Source organism: Salvelinus sp. IW2-2015, linkage group LG32 (genome assembly GCF_002910315.2).
Source record: "Salvelinus sp. IW2-2015 linkage group LG32, ASM291031v2, whole genome shotgun sequence".
NCBI classification, from domain to species: Eukaryota; Metazoa; Chordata; class Actinopteri; order Salmoniformes; family Salmonidae; genus Salvelinus; species Salvelinus sp. IW2-2015.
In genome coordinates, this window is record NC_036871.1 from 30,939,243 (window position 1) to 30,954,299 (window position 15,057).

The 15,057-nt window shown below is 43.0% G+C and overlaps 1 protein-coding gene across 1 annotated transcript; it reads left to right on the forward strand.

Moving 5' to 3' along the window:
* Positions 1 to 6,163: 6,163 nt before the first annotated feature.
* On the forward strand, positions 6,164 to 13,550 carry LOC111956657 (angiopoietin-related protein 1-like). Its single transcript, XM_023977190.1, has 5 exons — positions 6,164 to 6,458; positions 8,878 to 9,747; positions 10,857 to 11,050; positions 12,152 to 12,422; positions 12,550 to 13,550. The coding sequence occupies exons 2-5, from the start codon at positions 8,946 to 8,948 to the stop codon at positions 12,735 to 12,737; spliced, it is 1,455 nt and encodes a 484-aa protein (XP_023832958.1). The 5' UTR covers positions 6,164 to 6,458; positions 8,878 to 8,945; the 3' UTR covers positions 12,738 to 13,550.
* Positions 13,551 to 15,057: the final 1,507 nt, after the last annotated feature.

Here is a 15,057-nt window from a genome sequence, read left to right on the forward strand (position 1 = left end):
TCCCAGTTGTTTTGAACGCGGCATTACTAACCCTGTGACGTACTTATTCCGGTCATGCGCTGCATCTTCTTCTTCTATACTCGGAAGTGTGTGCATTAGCTAAAAGTGTAACAGTACCACCTATGAACTTGGAATATAAGCAAACACACGTGCAATTAGCCTTTTTTGCCAGCAGAGAGCACACGTGCCTCAGGAGATAGTGCTGTGTATTAATTATATCCCTCCGTGGCTGTGTATGTATCAACTGGACTAGACAATCTGGACCCTCACTTTCTAAGATTATCTGCCGAAATTGTTGTAACCCCTATTACTAGCCTGTTCAACCTCTCTTTCGTATCGTCTGAGATTCCCAAAGATTGGAAAGCTGCCGCGGTCATCCCCTTCTTCAAAGGGGGTGACACTCTAGACCCAAACTGCTACAGACCTATATCTATCCTACCCTGTCTTTCTAAGATCTTCGAAAGCCAAATTAACAAACAGATTACCGACCATTTAGAATCCCACCGTACCTTCTCCGCTATGCAATCTGGTTTCAGAGATGGTCATGGGTGCACTTCAGCCACGCTCAATGTCCTAAACGACATCATAACCGCCATCGATAAGAGACATTACTGCGCAGCCGTATTCATCGACCTGGCCAAGGCTTTCGACTCTGTCAATCACCACATTCTTATTGGCAGACTCAACAGCCTAGGTTTCTCAAATGATTGCCTCGCCTGGTTTACCAACTACTTCTCTGATAGAGTTCAGTGTGTCAAATCGGAGGGCATGTTGTCCGGTCCTCTGCCAGTCTCTATGGGGGTGCCACAGGGTTCAATTCTCGGGCCGACTCTCTTCTCTGTATATATCAATGATGTTGCTCTTGCTGCTGGTGATTCTCTGATACACCTCTACGCAGACGACACCATTCTGTATACTTCTGGCCCTTCTTTGGACACTGTGTTAACTAACCTCCAGACAAGCTTCAATGCCATACAACTCTCTTTCTGTGGCCTCCAACTGCTCTTAAACGCAAGTAAAACTAAATGCATGCTATTCAACCGATCACTGCCTGCACCTGCTCGCCCGTCCAGCATCACTACTCTGGACTAAAGGTCGACCGATTATGATTTTTCAACGCCGATACCGATTATTGGAGGACCAAAAAAGCCGATACCGATTAATCGGCCGATTTACAAAAAAAAAATGTATTTGTAATAATGACAATTACCACAATACTGAATGAACACTTATTTTAACTTAATATAATAAATACATCAATAAAATCAATTTAGCCTCGAATAAATAATGAAACACGTTCAATTTGGTTTAAATAATGCAAAAACAAAGTGTTGGAGAAGAAAGTAAAAGTGCAATATGTGCCATGTAAGAAAGCTAGCGTTTAAGTTCCTTGCTCAGAACATGAGAACATATGAAAACTGGTGGTTCCCTTTAACATGAGTTTTCAATATTCCCCGGTAAAATGTTTTAGGTTGTAGTTATTATAGGAATTATAGGACTATTTCTCTCTATACGATTTGTATTTCATATACCTTTGACTATTGGATGTTCTTATAGGCACTTTAGTATTGCCAGTGTAACAGTATAGCTTCCATCCCTCTCCTCGCCGCTACCTGGGCTCGAACCAGGAACACATCGACAACAGCCACCCTCGAAGCAGCGTTACCCATGCAGAGCAAGGGGAACAACTACTCCAAGTCTCAGAGCGAGTGACGTTTGAAACGCTATTAGCGCGCACCCCGCTAACTAGCTAGCCATTTCACATCGGTTACACCAGCCTAATCTCGGGAGTTGATAGGCTTGAATTCATAAACAGCAGGGCTGCTGGCAAAACGCACGAAAGTGCTGTTTGAATGAATGCTTACGAGCCTGCTGGGGCCCACCATCGCTCAGTCAGACTGCTCTATCAAATCATAGACTTAATTATAACATAATAACACACAGAAATACGAGCCTTAGGTCATTAATATGGTCGAATCCGGAAACTATCATCTCGAAAACAAAACATTTATTCTTTCAGTGAAATACGGAACCGTTCCGTATTTTATCTAACGGGTGGCATCCATCAGTCTAAATATTCCTGTTACATTGCACAACCTTCAATGTTATGTCATAATTACGTAAAATTCTGGCAAATTAGTTCGCAATGGGCCAAAACTGTTGCATATACCCTGACTCTGCGTGCAATGAACGCAAGAGAAGTGACACAATTTCACCTGGTTAATATTGCCTGCTAACCTGGATTTCTTTTAGCTAAATATGCAGGTTTAAAAATATATACTTCTGTGTATTGATTTTTAGAAAGGCATTGATGTTTATGGTTAGGTACACTTTGGAGCAACGACAGTCCTTTTTCGCGAAAGCGCACTGCGTCGATTATATGCAACGCAGGACACGCTAGATAAACTAGTAATATCATCAACCATGTGTAGTTATAACTAGTGATTATGATTGATTGATTGATTGTTTTTTATAAGATAAGTTTAATGCTAGCTAGCAACTTACCTTGGCTTCTTACTGTATTCGCGTAACAGACGGGCTCCTCGTGAGGCAGGTGGTTAGAGCGTTGGACTAATTAACCGTAAGGTTGCAAGATTGAATCCCTGAGCTGACAAGGTAAAAATCTGTCGATCTGCCCCTGAACAAGGCAGTTAACCCACCGTTCCTACGCTGTCATTGAAAATAAGAATGTGTTCTTAACTGACTTGCCTAGTTAAATAAAGGTGTAAAAAAATAATCGGCAAAATCGGGGTCCAAAATGACAGATTTCCGATTGTTATGAAGACTTGAAATTGGCCCTAATTAATCGGCCATTCCGATTTAATCGGTCGACCTCTACTCTGGACGGCTCTGACTTAGAATACGTGGACAACTACAAATACCTAGGTGTCTTCCAGACTCACATTAAGCATCTCCAATCCAAAATTAAATCTAGAATCGGCTTCCTATATCGCAACAAAGCATCCTTCACTCATGCTGCCAAACATACCCTCGTAAAACTGACCATCCTACCGATCCTCGACTTCGGTGATGTCATCTATAAAATAGCCTCCAACACTCTACTCAATAAACTGGATGCAGTCTATCACAGTGCCATCCGTTTTGTCACCAAAGCCCCATACACTACCCACCATTGCGACCTGTACGCTCTCGTTTGTTGGCCCTCGCTTCATACTCATCGCCAAACCCACTGGCTACAGGTTATCTACAAGTCTCTGCTAGGTAAAGCCCCGCCTTATCTCAGCTCACTGGTCACCATAGCAGCACCCACTCGTAGCACGCGCTCCAGCAGGTATATCTCACTGGTCACCCCCAAAGCCAATTCCTCCTTTGGTCGTCTTTCCTTCCAGTTCTCTGCTGCCAATGACTGGAACGAACTGCAAAAATCTCTGAAGCTGGAACACTTATCTCCCTCACTAGCTTTAAGCACCAGCTGTCAGAGCAGCTCACAGATTACTGCACCTGTACATAGCCCATCTATAATTTAGCCCAAACAACTACCTCTTCCCCTACTGTATTTATTTATTTTGCTCCTTTGCACCCCATTATTTCTATTTCTACTTTACACATTCTTCCACTGCAAATCTACCATTCCAGTGTTTTACTTGCTATATTGTATTACCTCGCCACCATGGCCTTTTTTTGCCTTTACCTCCCTTATCTCACCTCATTTGCTCACATTGTATATAGACTTATTTTTCAACTGTATTATTGACTGTATGTTTTGTTTATTCCATGTGTAACTCTGTGTTGTTGTATGTGTCGAATTGCTATGCTTTATCTTGGCCAGGTCGCAGTTGCAAATGAGAACTTGTTCTCAACTGGCCTACCTGGTTAAATAAAGGTGAAATAAATAAATAAAAGATATGATTTAGGTTTTACAGTCCAACATTGAACATAGCTATAGGTGCAATTTAGGTGGACCCATGTGCACGTTGCCATTAGGCACAGATCAAGAATCAGCTAAACTTACTTTATTTTAGTGTGGGACAATTTCCTCATTCTTGATTGATTGTTATTGGGTTAAATATTGCACTTTGTGATTCAATACATGCCTGTTAGACAAATATACAGCTTTTCAATCCAGTGTATTATGTACAAAAGTTGCCGTTGGAAAGACTATCTTTTCACCACAAAAAAATATGAAAATCTCAAGACAACGAGACATGATTAATACCCATTCTTGCACTCATAGAAGATCACTCAGTTTGGCTTTCACTTGCTGTTTCTTGGACATTAAAAACATGTATAATTATTTAAAACCTTTCCTTGTGGTTGATCCATACTTGTATAGACTGGAGGAAAAGGGTCTATAAAGAAGCAAAATAAAATTCAGATGTACCTCTGGATCACTAGCCTACAGTATCACATCTAGGCTGTATCACATCCTGCCGTGATTGGGAGTCCCATAACATCCTGCCGTGATTGGGAGTCCCATAGGGCGGTGCACAAGGCCGTCATTGTAAATAAGAATTTGTTCTTAACTGACTTGTCTAGTTAATTAAAGGTTAAATAAAAATATAAAATACAATTTAAAAAAAATACAGTGTCTATGTCCGACAGAGCAACACAATTATTTATAGGGCAATAAAAACAATTTCATTGACTATAATTCCTGACTTTACTTTTTTATTGAGGACTATGGCACAATAATAAAATATAATCTGTGAATGTGATTTGTAACAGGTTCCTGAAAGAGGTTTGAGGGGTGGAGAAAGCATGAAATCAATTGCTAGCCTGTATCACAACCTGCCGTGATTGGGAGTGTCACGTTCCTGACCTGTTTTATGTTATTTTTGTATGTGTTTAGTTGGTCAGGGCGTGAGTTGGGGTGGGCATTCTATGTTTTGTGTTTCTATGTTTAGGTCACTTGTAATTAGCCTTATATGGTTCTCAATCAGGGACAGGTGTTTGACGTTTCCTCTGATTGAGAACCATATATAGGTTGGCTGTTCACACTGTTTGTTTGTGGGTGATTGTCTTCTGTGTCTGTTGCACCACACGGGACTGTTTCGGTTTGTTTGTTCGTTTGATGTAGTCCGTTCCTGTTCGTGAGTTCTTCGTGCATTTATGTAAGTTCCATGTTCAGGTCTGTCTACGTCGTTTTCTTATTTTGTAGTTTGTTGAAGTGTTTTCGGTTTTCGTCAGTACTTTAATAAACTTCATTATGTCCAAATATCACGCTGCACTTTGGTCCAATCCCTACTCCTCCTCTTCGTCTGAAGAGGAGGAGGACACCCGTTACAGGGAGTCCCATTGGGCGGCGCACAATTGGCCCAGCATCGTCCGGGTTTGGCCGGACTAGGCCGTCATTGTAAATAATAATTTGTTCTTAACTGACTTGCCAAGTTAAATAAAATAAAAAATATAATACATAAATGCTACATGCTTCGTGTGTGTCCTTCACTTTCATAAGGGACCTTTTCTCCAGAGTTAAGTCCTTCTACATTCTGATATAATTTATTTAGAGACCTCTTTTTATATTCAAACGACCACCTTTGAGAGAAACTAAAACATATAAACACACACACCGCAGTCAAGAAAGTTTACTAGTCCCCCATCCCAATATCTTCCAAGTGATACCCTTCTCCCACACTACAAAATGATTTCCTCCCTTGGGATTTACGTCCCAAACATTTTGTCTAAAGACGTCTTTGTCTGCTAAGACCTCCACATGTTGTGTCCGTAGCCAAATAAACACAGCTGCCAATAGCCCTATGATCAGGAGTTCTTCTAAGAGGACTTCTAGGACCAGTGTTTTTGACAGAGATGGAGTATGTATGAGTGAGAAATGTTCAAAGAGCTTTGCTAAAATAAAATTGATTGAGAGTTGTTAATAACAAGTGTGTGTATGGCGTATATGGGAAAGTTTCCTAGTTTAACCACAGATTGAATGTTTATGCCTGACTGAGAGAGAGTTTGTGTGAGTGAGACATATTCCATGCTCTAAGCTGCGATGGCAAGAGTGAGTATGTGTGTGTGATCCTGAGTGGGTGTCATCACCACACACCAATTCCAGGCACCCAGGCTTAGTGTATTTTGCTCTTTTCTTTTTTTCTTTCATTAGCAATTGGAACCTTATAATAGGAGGAGTTCTCTTATTCTTTAGGAGCACTATGACAGAGGTAGTAGGCAGGACAACCTACCACTCCAGAGGGAAAAACTCACCATCCCCCCAGGCTTGCTCAAACTTTCTGGACCAGCCTCCATCCTACTGTGAGTGTGTGAGTGTGTGTGTGTGTGAATGCCACAGATATTCACTAACCAGTTTGTGAGGCCAGAGAGAGAGAGAGACAGAGAGACCAGTACTAAGGAGAAGGCAGGAGAGTGAAGAGCATGCTGCTATACAGGAGCCACAACTGAGACTGAGACATCGGCCCCCACAAGCCTCTAACAAGCACCAGCAGAAGAAGCAAACAACGTTGAGACGCACAGGCTGTCTRCACACATAGCTACAGGTGTGTACACACTTTTCTTTTCATGTGGCCTATCCTGTCCTGTCTGTCTTTTCTTAAACTTTGTTCAACAGATGCCTCAATGGAAAATTCCAGTTCCGGTATTGTTCAGACCAGAGATAGTTTGTAGATCTTATCTGTCATCGCCATGGGTACGTGGTTGTTTATTTTCTGTGATTGCCAAATTGGGGTCTATTATATTTAAGTAATTTATTTTGTAGAAATGTCATTACAAATGGCTTGTACTTTAATAGAAGCCTCCCAGAACTGGCACCATTCACCACAATTAATTGTTAATTTATTTATTGTAATACACTCGTGTTCTCATTTATTTTCTGTTTATTACCTCTTTAGTAGCTGCTATTAAAGGTGTATTAACTGTTATCAATGGTTTATTAACTTACAAGCGTCAGCCATTAGACAGACACTAGGTAGGGGGAAAAAGTCTGAGCAAACATCCCCCCTGGGCCTGCCAGTGAATGGACAGACACACTTGAGTCACAACAGAACAGCCAGTGACCCGCTGGCACTGGAGGGCATTCACCCAAAGACTGGCACTGTCCTCTGCTAGCCTACTGTACTGTAGGACAGTCACCGCAAGTTTGACCTGTCTGGATGCAAACCGCCCCATTAATATTGATGAGCTATTCGTCTGGCTCTGCCTGAGTAGGAAAATGTACTTTGGATACTTTTTTTTATAAGTCAATTAAAAATGTAATGCTCTGACTGTGGCTGACTTGATGAAGACCAGCAGGCCTAGGGTGTTAGCGACAGACACATATAGCAGTAATAACACACTATTAGATGAATAGTCCTGTGATTCTCATACTGAGCCTTTTGTGTAAACATTGTCACTTATCTGCGACCTGAGTCTGAGTCTGTAATTGGGGTTTGGGACTAACTTTTAAGAAGGGTCAATCACCGAAGCCAAATTATTGAGAGTGATCATGAATGAGTGTTTTTACTAAAAGAAGGAGAGAGACAGAGAGAGCTGATGGCTTATGCTCAAGAACCAAGTCTCAAATTCTAATATCACTTTCTAAATCTCTCCTCCAACTTTCCTTAAAACTATTTTTCATCTGTTAGTCTGTATTTGGGTGTTTTTGATTTGATTTGTCTGAAAGCCTGACACAAAGGAAATGTATGGATTTCCAGTGCTGTACTGGTAATGATAAATAACTAAATCAATAGTACATAAATAAAGAAAATGTTATGTTGTCTACTGCTCAAAGTCAGGCAGCAAAACAATGTTTCTCTCTCTTGATAGTGACAAAGGGAACAATTTTGTCACCACAGCCATTTTGGATTAGGTAATGCTGCCACCATCCTCCCATTAAGTATTGTTGGAACGGGACCCTTCAATGCAGCTTAAAATATTTCATGAAAGACCGCAGGCAGAAATGATTGAGTGCCCCCACTTCTTTTTCCATCCAAGAGACGGTGAGTCCTTGCTTCCTCAGTATGTTTGAATCCAGGGGATTTGTTTTGATGGGTAGCCTATTGATGTGAAGTAGGTCATAATGTGCGCCTGTCAAAAGTGTTGGATGGTTGAGGGTTATTTAACCTTTTTGGCCCACATCCTCTGCATACGCCATTCTAGTTGTGGTTTGGCCGAAGTGCAACATCAGTCTAACGTTTGGCCCGCTGTTAGCAATCTGAATGCCCGGAGGCAAGCCAAGCTATCTATTGAAAAGGAGGGTTTTTTCACTTAACATGCATTTTTTAACAGCACCCCTCCCTGCTCTCCATTCTTTGTGCTGTCAAGACCAATAAGTTCAAAATGTGAGCCTCACCTCTTAAAATAGATTCCCAGAAAACATTACTCATAAACCAGGAGATTCATGCTCACAGTCTCACACATCCAGCTCTTTAATTCTGTACCAAATTCAGCCGGTGCCAAATGTCTCCATATTTAGGCCAGCCAGGAGAAATAGGATGAGAGTCAAATGGGTCAGTCTGAAACAATCATTGTCCTCCAACTGGTGCCAAAGAGGTGCACAGGTCTTTCCGAGACTTTTTTATTTTATTTAGAATTGGGGCTACATGTTTGCCTTCCTTTAATGCCAAACAAAAATTCTCTACTTGGTTTTCAGACTTTTCTATGGAAGAGTCCAGACTTTTTCTAACTGTATCCCTCCACATAATAATAATACAAAGGTTTTCTATAGCCCTTTTCTCAAATCTAAAGATACAACCTGGAAGCTTTTGGAGAAGCTTGATTAAGCAGGGGAGATGAGAACAGGAGCTAACCAAACACACCCAGAGATGGTTAGGCTCGGTAGCATGAAGGAACACCCAAGAGTAAATGAACTGAAGCCAGAATTGGAGCTGTGATAACATATTTCTGCATGCCTGCTCTGCAGTGCACACACCACTGCTAAGAATTCAACCACATATTGCCCCGCTTTCCCGTCTGTTTTAGGTGCAACAGTGACACAGCCGTCAGCTGCAGAGGAGCAGAAGAAGAGAAGAGTAACCAAGAGACTGACCATGGGGCCCAGAGCTTTATGCCTGTTTGTCCTGCTTGGGCTGTCTGTCTGGGGCAGCAGTGAGGGCCTCAGATCCCCCATCCTGACCCGGAGACGAAGGGCCCCAGAGGACACAGGAGAACCACCCAAAAAGTGCTCGTACACCTTCCTGGTCCCTGAGCAGAAGATCACAGGGCCCATCTGCGCCAGCCGGGGCCTACACACGGACAAGGATCGCGTGACCCGCCTAGACGTGGCGGCAGTGAGGGACCTGCTCTCCAAACAGAGACGGGAGATGGACAACCTGAAGCTGGTGGTAGATGTGGACGGGGACATGGTAAACGAGATGAAGCTGCTGAGGAAGGAGAGCAGGAACATGAACTCCAGGGTGACCCAGCTTTACATGCAGCTGCTTCATGAGATCATCAGGAAGAGAGACAACTCTCTGGAGCTGGCTCAGCTGGAGGGACGCATTCTCAACGCCACAGCAGAGTCCCTACGTCTGGCAGCCCGCTACCGAGACCTGGAGGTCCGCTACGCCACGCTCTCCGCCATGGTCAACAACCAGTCGGTTCTGATTGGTGCCCTGGAGGAGCGCTGTCTACAGGTGTACGGCCGGCGGCAGGAGCAGCCTCCTCAGGGCCCACCGCTGGTACAGGTAGTGCCGGAGAACATACCGGTTAGCATCCCAAGGTTCACCAACGAGATCCAGAGGGACCATAGCCGGGCGTTCCCCAGAGACAGGGGCTCCCGAGTGGGGCCGGCACCCACAGGAGGCACCCTGGAGCTCCGGACGGCTCCGCAGGGCAACTTCAGCGCAGAGGGTGGGTGGGTTGATTGATTGAGTCATTTGATAGGTTGGGTGGTTGGTGGGATGTGTGGGGGGGTGGGTGGTTGGTACCAAGGGTAAAACAGGTATTTCTAAATTAACCTCACAACCTCAGACCAATGGGTGTATGAATGGAATAACAGCAGGTTCATTTTCTTCTTAGACTGAGTATTTATTATGAAACATTTGCATATCAGCTGGAACTAGGTTTAGCTGGAACTAGGTTCACCTGGAACTAGGTTTGGTGCTGCTCACCAGAAAGAAAGACCTCGATGGAAATAAAAATGTTGTCTTGTCTGAAATCAGAAGAAKGAAAGGAAAAGCCTGTGCGATTCTACTCATCAAACAAAATTCCTGACACATTTAGAATAATAAAGCATGACTTGAAGGCAGCTCTGTATGAAAGCGAACCCTCTCCAGGACTGCTCCCTCTCATGCTAAGCATGGACAGAAGCCAGGCTGGAATGACATGGTTTCCTTCCCCTAACCACAAAGTAGCAGCCCTTCTGGTTTACTTCACCACTGCTTGCTCAGGCTAATACAGACTAATACAGTAGCTACCCACCTCTATAAACTAGGAAAAGATTCATCTCACATTATACAACTTACCCACTGGGCAAAAACTGGTTAAATCAACATCGTTTCCACGTAAATTCAAGGTGATGTTGAATCAACGTGGAAAACTGATTGGATTTGCAAAAAGTCATCAACGTAAAGGATCTTAGTATTTTTTTCCACCCTTAGTTGAACCTAAATCCTGATGAAATGAGGATTTCACGTTGAATTCACGTTAATTGACAACTCAACCAAATGTAAATCAGAACTAGACGTTGAAATGACATCTGCGCCCAGTGAGTCACTGTTTTTAACTGTCCACATCTTCTCTAAGACAAATGTATAACAAATGAACTGTAGTAAGAGGTAAACTAGAATAATCAATGGGTTCCAAACAAACTCACTGGTTTAGCTGCTTACATTTGGTTGGTGATTAAAAGTCTGTAACAGCTACATCCCTCCATCACTCCCTCTGTTCCTTCATCTCTTCCCCATTCCTCCATCTCTGCCTCCATCTCTCCCTTCATCCCTCCATCCATCCTGCCCCAGGTCCTTTCAGGGACTGTCTTCAGGCGCAGGAGGCTGGCCATAGCACCAGCGGTATGTACCTGCTGAAACCTGACGAGGCAGAGAGGCCCATGCAGGTGTGGTGTGAGCAGGGCCTGGACAATGGAGGCTGGACTGTCATCCAGAGCAGGAGGGATGGCTCCGTCAACTTCTTCAGGAACTGGGACGCCTACAAGGTGACAATGACAAAGACACCTCTGCCTGTCCAATCGCCTCTTACAAAACCTTTAAGCCAGAGACAACAATGGTGCCGTTATATGACCTATCCAAAGGAACTCATCTGGTCTGGTGTCTCGGGATCCTTTCCAAGGCCTGGTCCCCTCGTGTTTTCACTTATAATATAATGTGTGTTTCAGCATATTCATGCTGAAGAGATTAAGTTTGAGATTGCCACTATGAAACATAGGAAGACCCAGCAGGAAGGTATGTTCCATCGCTCAATCTCCAACATTGACGTTCCAAACCACCATAGCTCTGCTAGCTACATCCACCCAGTACATCTTAAGGATGAACTGTATCTGCGTTGGCCTTGCTTCTTGCTTGATGATTTAATTCAGCGTTCCATATAGCTCTGCCAGGCTAGCTAGCGTAGGTTTAACTGGAACTTAATAACTCTCCTCAACATAGATGAGTGGTTGTGAATCAATCTTCAACCACCAATCCACCACATATAAACACATATGCATGCATACACACGCGAACACACACACACACACAGCACCAGTGGAGGCCCAGGACAATCATAATTCCCGGCTGTACTACTTAATTCGCAATCAGAAACCAAATCAGACCACAGCCATTTAGTGTGAAGTGCTCTGAGGAGAACAGCCAGATACAGATTGGTCATGGTTTTTCAGCACACACAGGGGGGCCAGTGTCATCACCATTAGCAGGGATTCCAACTGTTGTTTGGGGTTGAAATATGAACAATGAAAGCCCCCATTTCTAAGATTGATGCTTATTATTTTCCAGTATGGATTCCACAATGTCTTTAGTTTCATCTGTATAGCCAATTTTAATTACAGTACAGTAATTCAATGCGAATATCAAATTATTGTTTGTCTTATATATTATTTTGTCCAAAGAAGATTAATACTAACTTGCAGGAGAATCAAAAAGTAAATTAGATGATTGGCCAAGATTACTGGTCTTGTCTTCCAAAAGTACTTTTTGACAAAAGTTGATTTAGTGTTCCTTATTTTAACATTCCTCTTTTTAAACCACTCTGACTACAAAACCAATGACTCATTTTTTATCTCTGTCCCCTCCTTTCTCAGAATGGATTTGGCAACATAGACGGTGAGTACTGGCTGGGGTTGCTTGGGATCTACAACTTAGGGAAGCAGTCTGACTACAGACTTCTAGTGGAGCTGGAGGACTGGGTGGGGAAGAAGGTGTATGCTGAGTACAGCAGCTTTCACCTGGAGCCTGAGAGCGAGGGCTACCGCCTGAGGCTGGGCACCTATCAGGGAAACGCTGGTGACTCACTCAGCAGCCACAACGGCAAGCAGTTCACCACACTGGACCAAGACAAGGACGCCTTCTCAGGTGGGTCAATCAATCAAATGATACACTGTTGGCTAAACACTTAAGACATCCAGTAGGTCCTTAAGAACGCATATGAGCAAACTCAATGGGTATCTTTTAATGGACTATTTATATTCTCTCGATGCAGGTAACTGTGCACACTTCCATAAGGGAGGCTGGTGGTACAACTCCTGTGGCCAGGCCAATCTGAACGGTGTTTGGTACTCCGGTGGGGTCTACCGCAGCAAGTTTCAGGACGGAATCTTCTGGGCGGACTACGGCGGAGGATTCTACTCTATGAAGGGAGTCCGCATGATGGTCAGACCCATAGACTGAGACTAGAGAGGGAGAACCATGACCATCCTAACCCTCAACCAACACATGTACAGTACTGCCTATCTCAAACCCACTCACAGACATTGACTACAAACATTGTGTGACCTCATTGTGTGAGGTGGCATAGTATTTCACATGTGAAGCTAATTTGCAGGCAGACGACAGGTTTATCCTGCAGGCCTAGAGACCCTCAGCACTTCCTTTAGAAACTACTAATATCCAGGCATCACTGGTAGCACTAGAATTAGAGCAAGGAGTACCAGACATATCAGTTACAATGGAGAAGAAATCAAAACAACTGACCTATGGTATGGCATTGATACTGTATATCCATTCTAGAGGTAAAATGTTGCCTATTTTAGAGGTGTGTAAATATCTTTAGTTGTAATAACGTCTTAAGAAAGCATTCAATCTACTTTGTTCCAACTTCTCCATCTTCTGATGCTTTTATGATTTATGTACCGTAAGATATTTTTTATATGTTTGAAATAAACCAGGCGCCAAGGTGAAGCTGTAACTCATCCAACAGAAAACATTGGGTTTTCTATTCACTATATTTGTGCATCATGCATCATGTATTGCGCTTTCACAGCTGACTTATGTACTCCAGGCTGTGTGGATGTTTTTCTAATTTTACTGTTGATCAAAACAAGTATTAATGGAAAAAAAGAAAAGTAATTATGGTTTATTTTGTGTGGTTTTGGAGACTTAAAAAATGCAGACGAAGCAGAGAGTTAGTGAGAGGCATTGGAACAGCCAGCGAGAAACGCATTGCTGAAAGCCATACAGGACAGAGAGAAGGGAAGAAGAGAAGGTGAGGGGGGGGGAAGGTTGGGGGAGAGGGAAAGAGAAAGAAAAGTGGAAGAGAGGGGGAGGGGGGAACTGGAATGGAATCTGTCCAAATTTCCAAGTGATCTTTTTTTCCTTTACAGAGAAATGTACATTCTTTCCATACAAAAGTGCTTGGGCTATATGTTTTTGAATATATTTCATTGAAAAAGTCACGACTCCCTGTGGTCTGTAATCACCGGTAGAACAGGCTGTATCTGGAGGGAAACCGATCCCAGAAGAGGAGACCAGCGGGTTCCTCTGACTGATTGGTCTGCAACACACGGCACACTGCATACACATCCAAATCACAAAACTTGAAAGTTAATGGGAATTAATAAAAGGGACTAATTCATGACTGAATTTTCTTTTTTTATCATGAGTTTTGATGCTGCCTGAACAGCCCATTATCAGCCTGAAAATGTCATCCAAATGCCACAGTAGCTGACGTTTTTCTCAATACATTGCATTCAATAGGAAAAGATGAGTGTCACAGGGTTGACGTTTTTCTCAATACATTGCAGTCATTGGGAAAACATGAGTGCCACAGGGTTGACAATTATGTCAATACATTGCATTCAATGAAAAAGATGAGTGTCACAGGGTTGTCGTTTATGTCAATATATTGGAGTCAATGGCGAAAGATAAGTGTCAACCAATTCAATCTGATAAATTGCAGTCAATGGGAAAAGGTGAGTGTCACAGTGTTGACACGTATGTCAATACATTGCAGTCAATGGGGAAAAAATAAGTGTCACAAGGTTGATGCCTAAATTAATACATCATGTTCAATGGGGAAAGATTAGCATCACAATATGTATGCATAGAGAAAGGCATCACAGACATGACACCCTCCCCTCTCTCTCTCCCTCCCTCATCTCTTTCTCAGACAGACATATCCACTCACAGAAAGAGAGACAGACAGGCAGGGAGACAGACAAACTCTAAACTCAACCGTAAACCTATCCATAGCTTCATGTCCATATCCCGGCTCAACCCAAATCTAGCCATAACTCTAGCCCTCCACATCTTGGCTCAGAGATGTGGACAAGAAGTTAGAGTTAGGGTTATGGCGAGGGTTAGGTTTGAGCCAAGATGTGGAAAAGAAGCGAGGGTTAGGGTTGAGGGTAGGTTTAGTATATGCTAGAGGTAGCGATGAAGCAAGGGTTAGGGCTAGATTTAGTATCAGCTAGAGTTAGAGATGAAGCGAGGGTTAGGGCTAGGGCTAGGTTTAGTATAAGATAGAGTTAGAGATGAAGCGAGGGTTAGGTTTAGGTTTAGTATAAGCTAGAGTTAGAGATGAAGTGGGTTAGGGTTGAGTTAGGTTTAGTATAGCTAGAGTTAGGATGAAGCGAGGGTTTAAGATTAAGGGCTAGGGTAGTGGATAGGGTTAGGTTTAGTAATAGCTAGAGTTAGAGATGAAGCGAGGGATATTTTAGGGCTAGGTTTAGTATAATTAGAGTTAGAGAGTGAAGCGAGGGATATTGTTAGG

Coding starts and splice junctions, on each gene's coding strand:
- LOC111956657 (XM_023977190.1), top strand. CDS start 8,946: ATGGGGCCCAGAGCTTTATGCCTGTTTGTCCTGCTTGGGCTGTCTGTC. Junction 9,748..10,856: donor GGGCAACTTCAGCGCAGAGG/GTGGGTGGGTTG, acceptor ATCCTGCCCCAG/GTCCTTTCAGGGACTGTCTT. Junction 12,423..12,549: donor AGACAAGGACGCCTTCTCAG/GTGGGTCAATCA, acceptor CTCTCGATGCAG/GTAACTGTGCACACTTCCAT.